Raw genomic sequence first — 14,925 nt, forward strand, 5'->3', positions numbered from 1 at the left:
CCAGCCCTGTGCCGACAGACTGAGTCACCTTTAAAAATACCAATGAAATCTACCTGCTTCCTTCAAAGGCTCATTCTCGTGAAATCGCCATACGTATCCATTTTATTCTTGAGATGTATGCATTCACTGGTCTTCTCAATACATATTGGAGTTGAAAGGAAGATTCAATTGTATTTAAAATTTCAACAAGATGCCAGAGTACTGGCATTTCTATCTCAGCGTACACTTGGGCATGGGATTCTCTGGGCCAGTGCATGTGGGTACATATACTTGTGTAAAGTCAGAATGCATAAACAAGACTTCAAATTTTAAAAGGATACCTCAGACAGAACAAATCTGAATTCATTATAGTTTGGTAATGCTTTTTCTGAATTTCAGTCATGGCATATATAGGTTTATCTACGGTCTGAGTTAAATTTTACCTTTAAAAATGTTAAACATATATTTGTTACTGGGTTTCCAAACCCTCTTCTATGGTGATCATCAAATTATACTGGTTTGTCCGGTAACTTTTTTTTTTTTTGTATTTTTCTGAAGTTGGAAACGGGGAGGCAGTCAGACAGACTTCTGCATACGCCTGACTTGGATCTACCTGGCATGCCCACCAGGGGGCGATGCTGCCCATCTGGGGTGTTGCTCTGTTGCAACCAGAGCCATTCTAGCGCCTGAGGCAGAGGCCATGGAGCCATCCTTAGCGCCCGGGCCAACTTTGCTCCAATGGAACCTTGGTTGCAGGAGGAGAAGAGAGAGACAGAGAGGAAGGAGAGGGGGAGGGGAGGAGAAGCAGATGGGCGCTTCTCCTGTGTGCCCTGGCCGGGAATCAAACCTGGAACTCCTGCATGCCAGGCTGACGCTCTACCACTGAGCCAACCGGCCAGAGTTTGTCCCGTAACTATTGATTCTTGGGATCATATGCAATAAAATAAGATAAGGAGAAAATGACTGCCTTGAACCGTACCTGGCCAAAACATAAAGTGATCATTTGACCTCTCAAGACCGATCTACTTATAAAGCCTAATTTCCATATTAAAACAATCAGTATATTAGAAACTCTTTTATCCTGCTGACACTTACCCATATTTCCAGTGACTATTCTCTGATTCATTCTCACAACATAATAAATAAGTACATTGAGTATATATATATAAATACAAGCAGCACTGAGCTTCTTGGTATTTACCCAAGGAGCTGAAAACTTGTGTCTACACAGAAACCTAAACACGGAGGATTGCAGCAACTTAATTCATAACTGCTAAATTCTGTAAACAACCAAGATGTCATTTAATAGGTGAATGGATAAATAAACTATGATTCCTCCAGACAATGAAATATTACTCAGTGCTTTAAAAAAAGAGCTTTCAAACCATGGAAAAAATATTAAATGCATACAACTAAGGGAAAGAAGTCAGTCTGAAAAGGCTACATACTGTATGATTGAAACAATATTACATTCTGCAAAAGGCAAAACTATGAAGACAATAAGAAAACCCAGTGATTTCTTGGGGAAAGAGAGGAACAAACAGGCTCAGCACAGAGAATTTGTACAGCAAAGTACTCTGTATGATATTACTGTGATGGATATATGTCCTGATACATTTATTCAAATACATAGAACGTCCATCACCGAGAGTGACTCATAATGTGCACTGTGTACTGTGGATGATTGTGATGTGTCAATGTCCAATGTTGGTTCATCGTTGGTAACAAATGTATAAAGTGATGTTGACAATGGGGCGGGGGAACTACGCATGTGTGGGGGGCAGGAGATATATGGGAAATCTCTGTATCTTCCTCTCAATTTTGAACCCAAAGCTGCTCTTAATAAATTAAGTCTTATGTAACAAAGGAAAATACTTTTTAAAAGCCATAATCAGTTACTTGTAAAACTATGCTTATTAAGAGTCAGCCAGGTTTGTTCACGCCAGTAACATAAGGTATTGAAATTATAGATTTGAGTTTCTGTATAAATGCATGAAATGTGACTATGAAAAAGGACCTCCTGATTCTATGAAAAGTTAGTTGAATGCTTTAGAAAGACTTGATAGAGACAAGTTACTAACACAATCTTGTCCAATTAGACATAAGACATCTAGTGATGGAAATAAAACCAAAACTGCTAGAAAGATCTGCACTGAAATGGCTTGGTAAATATATTTCAGCTCTTGTGCCAATGTAAAGAACTTAAACCTGTAAACCAAAGACAGTGACTTACAGCTGTGGTATTTGGAGGACAGGTCACCAAGAACTCCCAATGGGGGGCCCTTACTTACAGTAAATGCTGGGGCTTCAGATCATAAGACTGTCAATGTGTGTGTGCATGTGTGTACATCTGTGATTAAGTAGCTCATTAAATACTGGTTCTAATAACATAAGAAAAGGTTACATTTTAACCATGAAAAAGAAAAACATGGCTGTTTGCCATGTAGATAAAATGACTTTTCACTAAGTTTTATACTTTTCATGAAATTTTCATGTCATCATGGCACAGAATTTATTCAGCAATTAATAGATGGTCATATTTCTAGAAGATAGCAAATTATAGTTTTCCTTCCTCAGCATTTCACTGTGTCATTCTGACTGAGATCATTTAAGCTTTTTTAATGCGCGGGTAGGAATCAATGAGATTTTTACAGACCATTTTCTGTTAAGAATTCCAAAAATGAGTCTTTTCAAATATTCCCATGGAAATAAAATAGCTTAGGTTTATAACCAAATAAAATGACTATTACTTAGAAAGTTATTTCAATGTAAAATAAATTTAATGAGTATATTCTACGAGCAAATATTTTCCATGATTCAAAATGCACAAAATATAAACAACACAAGCACACACACATACAAAGAGTCAGCCAAGCTGTACAATCCAGTAATTCATCCACATGCTGGATCCTATCACAAACAAATCTACCAAAGTGACTTAAAAACATAATTATGCAGATAAGTAATATATGTGGCATATTTGAATAAACATGAGTGCTTTGCTGTGTTACGTTTATCTTTAAAATTGCAGAATGATGCATTGGTACTCAAGGTGTGATCTTATAAACTTGAGGGTCTTTGAGACCTTTTCAGGGGATCGGTGAGGTCACGCCTGTTTTGATGATACACATACATCATCTGCCTTTTTCATTTTCACAGTTACGTTCTCATTAGTGAACAGTGGAGTTCTCCAGAGGCTCAGTTTGATCTGATATTGCAACAGATTGAATGTAGGAGCTGATATAAAATTACGGCTGCGTTCCATTAAACCAGACACTAAAGACATGTACGAAAGTCTGAAAGAATGCCACACCCTTCACCAAATAGTATGGTTTGGAAAACAGTTGCTGTGTCTATTAAAGTAATTTGTGTTAGCGTGGCATAAAGTTAACTTTATTTTAAAATGAATTAAATATTTAAATTGTTTTCAATTTTAATTTCTAATACAGTGAATATTGATAAATACAACCCACAAAAGAAAAAGTTTGAGAACTGCTGTCTTAGAGTGATTAAGTCACAGAAAAAAAATATTTGCTAACCTGAACCAGAACGAAGTAACGTTTTTTCCATCTTTTCCAAACCTTCTGTCCAAGGGCATACAGATATCTGGTAAGAAAAACAAACAAACAAAAGAACACTTCATGTGAGTAACACTGTGGCTCTGGGTGACCACATTTCTTCCACAGGTATATTTATTCCTGAGACCAGCCTGCTAAAGGCAAAGTGTAGTTCATTTGGAATCTGAGACAGCACACGGTTTCTATATTACAAAATGACTGAGCTTATTCTAGGTTCTTGAAAGGCAATTGATTTATGTGGCTTATCAATTTGTCAGTTTATACCGCAAATTGAGCGAAGTTGGAGTTAGAAAGGATAATCAAGGAACCAGTAGGAACTTTATTCTTACACATGCTTCTCAGGAGAGACAAAGGCTATGAATTGCTAGACGGTTTCACCTCTCAGGTGTGGCCTAAAATGGAGCCGGCTGTACAGTGAAGAACCCAGGGGTCACGGTCCAGCTATGGGACCCAGAAATGTGCCCATACCAATCTCAGTGTCTTTCATTCCTCAACCATCGAATGAAAGGATTGCATCTGCTGATTACCACAGTCTGTGCCAGCCCCACAATTTGGAGGTTTACCTGATTTATGGAAGCATCTTGCAAATTTTCCTAACTATGAAATTCAGATAACAACGCAGGTGACAGGGTAAAATTGAACATAATATCAACCAACACTTTTGTTCGACTTTGCAATGCTATTAGAAGCCTGACTTAAAATGATTAACGTTGCTGACCATCTGAAAACAGAACTTTTGTTCTTACTGAAAATAGGGAGTTAAGCTTAAATTTCGAGAAAAAGAAGACACTAATAATTAATCAAGTGTGAGCATGTCATGGAGAGCGATTTAAAATTTATACCACAAAACTACACACATACCTACCACAGAAGTGGAGAATAGATTAGAAGTTTAAAATATGACAAAAAGAGGCTTAATTTTTAAATGAAAGTAAGCTTTTCCAGTATTTTGACACAATCTCTTTTTCTGAAGTGAAGGTTTTACGTTGTAGACCAGTAATTTTCAACCATTTTACACTTGGGGACCGGTGAAAATAGGAGAATTATTTCGGAGACCACTAAGATAGAAACGAATCTAGAGCATAAGCGAATTTGACTAAGATCACTGGGTTTGTATTTTTCATAAAACATCAGGCTGGTTAACTTGTTCACGGACCAGAATGAAATTTCTGGCAGACCGGTGCATGGACCAGTGGTTGAAAAACACTGTTGGAGACTCTAGTCAAACTAACTCAATTTATATACAATTCTGAGTAACAAAAAAGCACTACAGCTAATAGTTTATATAAGGGCTTAAAATCTCTAGACTTTCACAATGTTTAAAACTAAAATCTTGGCTTGAATATTTAGTTTTCGTCTTATTAAAAGAATTCCTTGTGCAATACAAAGCAAACATACCTTTTTGCCCCGTTTAAAAAAATAACAGGGGCTATTGGCTTAGGAGTGTTGAAATGCATGAGAACTTGTATTCCCGACTAGTGCAGGGTAATGTAAGGCTGCCTTTCTGCAGGCTAATGTGGCAATATGTAGAAACAGCCCCAACTTTCCACCCTGAAATTTCTTTCTTTCTTTGTGTGTGTGTGTGTATTTGTGTGTGTGTGTGTGTGTGTGTGTGTGTGTGTCAGAGACAAAGAGAGAGGGACAGACAGACAGGAAGGGAGAAAGATGAGAAGCATCAATTCTTCATTGCCGGACCTTAGTTGTTCATTGATTGCTTTCTCATATGTGCCTTGACTGGAGGGCTACAGCAGACCGAGTGACCCCTTGCTCAAGCCAGCGACCTTGGGCTCAAGGTGGTGAGCCTTGCTCAAACCAGATGAACCCACGCTCAAGCCGTTGACCTCGGGTCCCTTGCATCCTAGTCCGACACCCTATCTATCTACTATGTCACCGCCTAGTCAGGCCCACCCTGGAATTTCTCAGGGAAACAATTAGCTATGCAGATAAAGATGTATGCTACATGGATACAAAGAACAGTGTTATTTTTATTATTGGAAACATAAGCGTCTAACAGTGGGCGAGTTATTTAATAAATACTGTCATAGACATAAAAAGAAATCCTATGAGGCCACTGAATAATATTTTTTAAAAAGCCATATAAAGAATTTCTCACGGCTGTGGAGAAAAAGGAACCCTCATTCACTGTTGGTGGGACTGTAAAGTAGTACAACCATTATGGAGGAAAGTATGGTGGTTCCTCAAAAAACTGCAAATAGAACTACCTTATGACCCAGCAATCCCTCTACTGGGTATATACCCCAAAACCTCAGAAACATTGATACGTGAAGACACATGTAGCCCCATGTTCATTGCAGCACTGTTCACAGTGGCCAAGACATGGAAACAACCAAAAAGCCCTTCAATAGAAGACTGGATAAAGAAGATGTGGCACATATACACTATGGAATACTACTCAGCCATAAGAAATGATGACATCAGATCATTTACAGCAAAATGGTGGGATCTTGATAACATTATAAGGAGTGAAATAAGCAAATCAGAAAAAAACAAGAACTACATGATTCCATACATTGGTGGAACATAAAAATGAGACTAAGAGACATGGACAAGAGTGTGGTGGTTACCAAGGGTGGGGGGGGGAGGGAGGACATGGGAGGGAGGGAGGGAGAGAGTTAGGGGGAGGGGGAGGGGCACAGAGAACTAGACAGAGGGTGACGGAGGACAATCTGACTTTGGGCGAGGGGTTTGCAACATAATTTGATGACAAAATAATCTAGACATGTTTTCTTTGAATATATGTACCCTGATTTATTAATGTCATCCCATTACCATTAATAAAAATTTATTAAAAAAAAAAGATTAAGATCTTCAGCAAAACCCAAATGGTATAAATAATGTTTAAAAGCTAATAAAAAATATCTTGGAAAAAAAAAAAAAAAAAGAATCTCTCACTACAGAATGTTATGTGAAAATAGCAGATTCAAAACTACATACACACACAATGACTTAGAATTTGTAAAACATATATATGAAGTAAATTATCCAAAATATTAGTAATAGTTATGTTTAAGTGTTAGGGTTTTGTATGACTCAGGTTTCTTTCTTTATTCTCTGTGTTTTATAAATTTTCAGAATCAAACAAAAATCTTAAGTTATTAAAAGTCAAAGTAAAAGCTAGGCTCCTGCAGTGGGAAGCGTCACCCATGTGCCCAAATCAATTATACCTGTTCTTCTGGCACATCAGCTAGCTGAAGTGTTTGGTGAACTTGTATTTATTTGGCTCTCACAATCCCTTTGATACTGTATCATCTGAGCTTGTGGATGTAATGTGAGTTCACTGAGTTACTGACAGAGCCATCTATCCTACTTTTCTCACCTGTTCCCTCTCTCCTCTTGATATCCCTTAAAGCCTTCTGCCCCACCTTTGCTCTACCCTCTAATTTCTCTTCTGTGATTCTGATGAAAGGTGTTTAGCTGCTCTCTTTCTGTCTTTCCTGCGTCATCCCTCCCCTCAAATGCACGCACCCAACCTCCTGTTACAGGGTTAACGGCAATGACCCCAGGAGCTAGATACTGTGCACTTAAGAGATGCCCTCTCTGAAGGCACACTAGCAAGATGGGCACCAAATAGCTGTCTTGGACTCACAGAGGGCACTTGGAATTACCTTTTTCTGTGACCTCAGCCTGTTTCTTAGCTCCTTCAAAGTGTCTCCCTTAGCATGTTGCTGGGCAACAGGGTCATACATAAGTGAAAGTGAATATTGATACACAAACCATCAACACCACAAGCAAGTCAAGGGTAAATCTTGCTGACAGTGAAGGTATTGCATGAGGAGTAATACTGTCAGTGGCAACATCATTCAATATGATGGCTCAATACATTTGGAATGAACCTGCCTGCTTTCTGTGAAGGCAGAAAGTAGAGGGGTGGGCGGGCACATACATGTCTACGTTGGAAGATGTTCTAATGTAGAATAAAAGACAGTTTGAGACTGGAAGCAAGATAAGCTCTTTAGTGTTGGGCTTCGAGGCATTTGGATACTTGTATGGCAGGAAAGAATCCAAATAAACACATACAGAAGTCACAGCTGACCAAACATATATAGAAAGTATCTGGTCAAAAGAGTTTTAGTCGCCGCATAAGAAAAAAAACTAAACTCAACAAAAGATTAACTGTACAAGAAAATATAATAAATGCTATGCAGGAGAATCCAACAGTTTCTGTCCTTTATTTTTCATGTTGGCCAGACAAAATTTTATGTAAAATAAATAAATGTGCATGAAAAAAACACATCCAGCCTGACCAGGCAGCGGCGCAGTGGATAGAGTGTGGGACTGGGATGTGGAGGACCCAGGTTCGAAAACCTCAGGTTGCCGGCTTGAGCACAGGCTCATCTGGTTTGAGCAAGGCTTACCAGCTTGAACTCAAGGTCGCTGGTTTGAGTAACGGATCACTAGGTCTGCTGTAGACCTCCCTGCCCTGCCCCCATCAAGGCACATATGAGAAGGCAATCAATAAACAACTAAGGTGCTGCAACAAAGAATTGATGCTTCTCATCTCTCTCCCTTCCTACCTTTCTGTCCCTATCTCTCTGTTTCTGTCACAAAAAACCAAACCAAAACAAAAAACAGGCAAACAAAATAAGCACATCCAAAAAGATCACTAGGCTGAATAAAAAAAAAGTGCATCAAACTTAAATTGAGTTTTTATATTTGTAAGGATGCATTCTGGAATTTGGTACCAAGTGTCACTGTCCAGTGCTTTTTCTCTGGTATCAAAGAAGCTTCTTGGCATAACAGACACATTTCTACTTGAGGGAACAATAAAGAAAAGAGATGTTCATCAGTTTTGTTTTAAGAGTCAAATCTCAAAACCATCTAAAAGCCAAACAATAAGGAATAATAAAGTTGCAATTAAACATGATGCCCCCCCCAAAATCATATGGAAGAATTATTATAATGTTAAGTTTAAGAAAAAAAAAGTTACATGAGCTTATAGTACATGAATGGAAAAACAACCCAGAAAGATGTATCAAAATAAACTTACAAAATAATTAATAGCACAAAATACAAAAAATAATTCAAACTAGCCTGGCTGTTGAGATTAAAGGTGAGCTTCATATTCATTCTGTCTTTCTACACATCTATAATTTCTATGTTGAGCATGTCTTTCTCTTTTCTTGGAAGTAAGGTTAATTAGTTTACATGAAGTAAAATTCACCCATTGTAGGTATATAATTTGTTGAGTGTTGACCTAGTCATGTAACTACCGTGGCAGTGAACTTCTGGAACGTTTCCATCCCCTGAAGGCTGCTGCATGCTACCATGGATCAATCTCCTACTCACATCCTCACCTCTGAAACCACTGATCTGATTTCTGACCTTTCAGATCTTTTGTTTTCCAGAATCCCATACAAGTGGAATTACACAGTTTGTCGCCTTTTGTGTCTGCATTCTTTCTCTTAGTATAAAGCTTTTGAGATTCCTCCATGCTGTGGTCTGGATCAGGAGTCCCAATTTATTACTGAATATATTTCTTTGTGTGTGTGTGTGTGTGTGTGTGTGTGTGTGTGTGTGTGTGTGTGACAGACAGAGAGAGACAGAGAGAGGGACAGATAGGGACAGATAGGAAGGGAGAGAGATGAGAAGCATCAATTCTTCATTGTTCATTGATTGCTTTCTCATATGTGCCTTAACCGGGGGGCTACAGCAGACCAAGTGACCTGTTGCTCAAGCCAGTGACCTAGGGCTCAAGCTGGTGAGCCTTGCTCAAACCAGATGAGCCCACGCTCAAGCTGGTGACCTCAGGGTTTTGAACCTGGGTCTTCCGCATCCCAGTCTGACGCTCTATCCACTGTGCCACCGCCTGGTCAGGCTGAATATAGATTTCACTGTATGAATTGACTTCATTGTGATCATCTGTTCACTGGTTGGTGGACATTTGGGGTGTTTCTACTTTTCTTTGGCTGTCATAAGTAAAGTTGCTATAAACATTGATGTACAGGTCTTTGTGTTGGCATATTTCCATTTCTCCCAAGTAAATATCTAGGAGTGGGATTGTTGAGTTACATTAAAAAATATATGTTTAACTTTATAAGAAACTGCCCAAACTGCTTTCAAAGTGGCTTTAAAATTTAGCATTACCAGTAGCCATAAATGAGAGTATATCTTACTTTTATAATCAGAAAAAATTACTATTATTAAGGATTTGGGGGATGTGGTTATTATGGCTCCATTAATAATATTTCTGGTACGACTAAGTGGAATACCTATAGACCAAGGATAAGGATTTTAGTCCCCTTATCTTGAGCATAGGAGGGATCTATAAGCTTTAATGGTTACGAGGGCTTTTTAGTTTTCAAGGCTATTCTCAAACCCTAGAACTTAGAGCAGTTTAAATTCTTTGTGAGGGCTCTCACCAGCTTTGGGAAGGTTAAGGTGTGAAGAGGAAGAAAAAAGTACCCTGAATTACAGAATTTGTTACAGTTAAATAATACATTCATTAGAAGGTATATGTAAAAAAAGCAAAATGCATTCTCCTCTAACCCATCTTTATAACCAGCATGGCTATTAAATCACAGTTCTTTTATTTTCCTTGTTTGCTTTTTAAAAATGTTGAGTGTTATATTATAAACAATTTTTTTATAGATGAAAATCCAAGTAAGATATTTTTTATTTCAGAAAAAAATATACTAGCCTGACCAGGCAGTGGTGCAGTGGATAGAGTGTCAGACTGGGATGCAGAGGACCCAGGTGGGAGACTTTGAGGTCGCCAGCTAGAGCATGGGCTTATCTGGTTTGAGCAAGGCTCACCAGCTTGAGCCCAAGTTTGCTGGATCGAGCAAGGGGTCACTCAGACTGCTGTAACCTCCTGGTCAAGGCACATATGAGAAAGCAATCAATGAACAACTAAGGTGCCGCAATGAAGAACTGATGCTTCTCATCTCTCTCCCTTCCTGTCTGTCTGTCCCTATCTATCCCTCTCTCTGACTGTGTCTCTGTCATAGCATGTGTGTGTGTGTGTGTAGTAAGTTGCATTTAACATACTATGTTCTACTAGGTAATATATTCTGTTACACTTACAGGGTGATACTGTATTCAAGTATTCTTAATTACTGAAAAATGAGTTCCTCTATAGAGACATCGTATACCTATCACAAATTTTTTTAAAAAATTTTTTTCTCCTTCTGAAGCTGGAAATGTGGAGAGACAGTCAGACAGACTCCCGCATGCGCCCGACCAGGATCCACCCGGCACGCCCACCAGGGGCGATGCTCTGCCCACCAGGGGGCGATGCTCTGCCCCTCCGGGGCGTCACTCTGCTGTGACCAGAGCCACTCTAGCGCCTGGGGCAGAGGCCAAGGAGCCATCCCCAGCGCCCGGGCCATCTTTGCTCCAGTGGAGCCTTGGTTGCGGGAGGGGAAGAGAGAGACAGAGAGGAAGGAGGGGGTGGGGGTGGAGAAGCAAATGGGCACTTCTCCTATGTGCCCTGGTTGGGAATCGAACCCAGGTCCCCTGCACGCCAGGCCGACGCTCTACCGCTGAGCCAACCGGCGAGGGCCTATCACAAATTTTTAAAGAATGTGTATACAATATGTTGACTTCAAACAGTCTTAAAATATAATTTGATTTTTCTTTAATGATTTACAAAGGATGGTATAACATCTCAAGGTCATTATTATAAACATCAGTTATAAGTACACAATTTCATAAAAGGAGAAGGTATTGCTGATAAACTCTTAACTATTTGATCTGCAACAGCAATAGCATTAATTAAACAGATCCTTGGAAGCTATTTACTTGTTGTTTCTTTCCACTTCATAAAATACATAGGGTTCTTTCTGAATTTGTTGGACTGACATTGGTTAGTACAATTATATAGGGATCCAGTGTACGATTCTATAATACATCATCTGCATATTGTATTGTGTGTTCACCACTCCAAATCAAGTCCCCTTCCATCACCATTCATTCTTCTTTTAAAATAGTCCAGAATTTTAAGAAGTCTATTATGAATATAGTCTTATCATCTGAATTCTGGATGAACTGGTTTCTTACTCAGTTTTATGAAACCTGGATTTTATGCAATAAAGACACAGAGAACAAGAAGTGTACTTGTCATCCTGGAGATGGTCCCTCTCCAGTGTACTACAGGTCTGCTGGTGGGTCTGCTCTGCAGCTGTATTCTTCCTGAATATATATATATATATATATATATATATATATATCTGCAGAGTAATTAATAGCTTCCTCTTGATTGTATGATTAATGCAAATAAAAGATTTTTTTTTAAGAAATTGTAAATCAGTCCTACCAAATACTAGTTAAACTGGACCACACATATAAATGGGTTTTATATGACAAATAATGTTATCCAGTAAAGTAAGTATGTATCACATAGCGTGGGAACAACATTTTTCTAATGAACGTTGTGCATCATTTTTATCTTACTTTAAAGAGGAAAGCAAGTTTTGATTTTTTTGAGGGGGAGTGGTCTTTCCACATTATTCACTTTCATTACCCTATAGAATTTGGATTGAAACACATTTTTTTTCACCCTTGTAAAATTATTTCAGTAAAGAAATGGATGGAAAATGAAGAAGCACATGCCCATAAACCATTTTCGCAGTCATAAGTCATACAACACTGTCCACTAATCTATTAGAGTACAACTCTAGGGAAAGAAATTCCCTAATCAAAGTTAAATTGGATCCAAGAATTATTGTTTGACAGGAATAAAAGAGATGTTCTATTTTACGTAACATATTTCAAAAAAGCACATATTTCCAATGCTAATTCGTACTAAATATATCACTTTTCCATCAAAATATATCCAATGTATCATAATACTCAGGTAACGATCATAATATAGATTTTAAAATAACTGCTCAAAGACTATTTAAAAGTGTTTGCTTTCATCAGCACCAGCACATCCAACTTAAGAAAGGCATTAAGAAGTTGTTCCCTTTGAACAAAAAACTGCCTGCTTAACTTCAAAATCTGCTCTTCTTAACACAGGATTAGGTAACAAAGAAATTAGCAGCGCTGACACAAAGCTTGGATTTAACACAGGAGAGTAAAGCTGTAAAGCACTTGGTTTTATAAATCAGTATAAACACAGCAATAATCTTAAAGTATTAATCCTGCTTCTAGGGTTGTTTCTGACGGAGAGTACTATTTGCTCCAAAGAAGCAGGAATCATTGTTAGGAAATAAGCCACAGAACCAACTAAACGTGCATCAATGTTTCATTCTCCTCCTACTATTTCCTTAGCATGTCTAACAATTCCCGGTTCATGCTTTATCCTCAAGTATCAAAGATATCAGCAAATTAAGTTTAAGATTTTAAATGATATATTTAAAATATGGTGTGAATGAACAGATCACATACTATGCTGTTAGGGAAAAGGTCAAGAGAAGAGGTAAAAAAGAGGAAACAAAAAAAGGTTGGTATGGCCAAACTTCAATTCACTATAGTTGCTATCAACAAGGCAAACGGGGAATGTTTTTCTCTTCTATACCAGGAGTTATATATGGGCTTTAGAATATCTCAACACTTACACTAAAAACTGTCCTCTCTGTGGTGTCAGCATGATCCTTAAAAGAGTACCTGTTAACTTAGTAAGTCAACTGAAACATAGACTGTAATTACTTCAAAAAGTTTTCATTTGTCAAACAACAAAAGCAGAGTCTTTATGGAATCCATCAGAATGTTCTGACGACAGGAATAAAAACATTTCTTTAGATATAAGTTGACGTATTATTTTAATAAAATAATCTCAACCATAGAGTTATAGAGTAAAATAAAGTGTGGTAAACTTCAGAAAAACAAAAATCAGAAAAATTACTTTACTTACTGTTGTTACATTTTTAGCAGATACTTAGATTGCAGAACATGTTCAGACTGCAATGCTTATAAAATTATTTTTAATGCTTCTTTTACACAGCACCTCTATCAATGATTAAAAAAATCGATTCACACATAACATGCTGTGATTTGTCTTACTTTAAGCCAAAAATCTCAGAAATTAGTTTTATTAATAAGTTATTTTTCTATAAGTACTTTATAATCTCTGCTAATATATATAATCAACAAAAGTTAATGGAATTTCAAGAACTTATTTTCTGATGAGTTTTGAAAAGTGAGATTTAACTCATTTTTATAATGCTTATCTGAAGTAAAATATAGCCTCTATTATCTATTAAGGAAGTAGCTAATATTCTCTGTTTATACCACATATGAAATAGAAAATGGTAACATGAAATAAATATGCCATTTATCCAAACACTATAATGGCACTTTTAAAAACCTTTCTAACTTGAAGGCTGTTCAAAGACTACTTAAACATACCCAAATTCTCCAAGCACATTACTAAATATTGTAGTTTCGTTTCAATTACAGTGCAGCATGCACTTCTAATAGGAAGGAGACTGTGACAATTTATTTGCACTGAGACCATGCTGTGAGAGTTCATGGTTTTACTTTATGATAAAAAATCATCACTAATGAATATTTGAAAAACATAATTGTATACAGAATATGGGAATTATTCAATGTTTTTTTTTAAAAAAGACTGTTACTTTTGGTGGGTCACTTATGAGTCTAGCTTTTTATTCAAAGAAATGGAACAATCAATCTGCATGTTGAATGATAAAGCCTTTTCTTCTACAAGCCTTCCTTTTTTCAAGGAAAAATACAGAAAGAAAAAAAAAATCAATATAGAGAGTAGTTTAGCCCTGGAAAGGGCTTTCTTAAAGAGAAACCTCAGTCAAGGTTGAAAGAGCAATTAATGCAGGCTCAAAAATCCGGGCCATTCTGATAGAGTTCGGTTAACATGTGGCAGAAGTAATCATCCACTTGTGAAAATGATTTTCGGTTCATTCTCAAACACCTTTCAGACACTCATGATCCCATTTAACTGACAACAATACAGGCTATCTGTGGGCACCACTGCATTTGATGTGAAAACCAGTAGGGACCAAATGCCCTCGGGCACTTGCAGTCTTCCCTGCACGTTCTCTGTTCTCTGCTGCTTGCATAGAGGGATTCTTCCTTTCACTGCATTCTTTCTTTTATTTGGCCCCACAAGATTGAGCTCTCCCCTCCCCTCCTTTTTGTGGCTTGGTTTACAGCTAAAAAACAAGGAAAAGAAACTGACTCAAGACAACAGTGCGACCTGGGCATTAAGAAATCAAGAAGTAAATATTTTCCAGTGGGGTTTCCTACTTTCTGAATTCTTGCAGCAAAGGGTACTGAGGTGGGGAGGGGAGGACAGGTTCCCTACCAAACAAAATTACAACATTGGAGAGAAATCATGAGTCAGGAAGATTTAGAAACGTCTGTTGTTGAGCAAGAAGTTAAAATATGTGTGCTACATAAACAGGAGATTAAAAAAACAACAACTGGC

General features: G+C 37.7%; 1 protein-coding gene across 4 annotated transcripts in view; it reads right to left on the reverse strand.

The window, feature by feature from the left end:
* CADPS2 (calcium dependent secretion activator 2) overlaps positions 1-14,925 on the reverse strand; it is a 538,020-nt gene that overhangs the window by 184,304 nt on the left and 338,791 nt on the right. For all 4 annotated transcript variants that reach the window (XM_066262196.1, XM_066262195.1, XM_066262194.1 and 1 more), the window contains exon 9: positions 3,519-3,585. In XM_066262196.1, the coding sequence (XP_066118293.1) occupies positions 3,519-3,585 (67 nt within the window). The remainder of the gene's footprint in view (positions 1-3,518; positions 3,586-14,925) is intronic.

This window comes from Saccopteryx bilineata, chromosome 2 (assembly GCF_036850765.1).
Source record: "Saccopteryx bilineata isolate mSacBil1 chromosome 2, mSacBil1_pri_phased_curated, whole genome shotgun sequence".
NCBI classification, from domain to species: Eukaryota; Metazoa; Chordata; class Mammalia; order Chiroptera; family Emballonuridae; genus Saccopteryx; species Saccopteryx bilineata.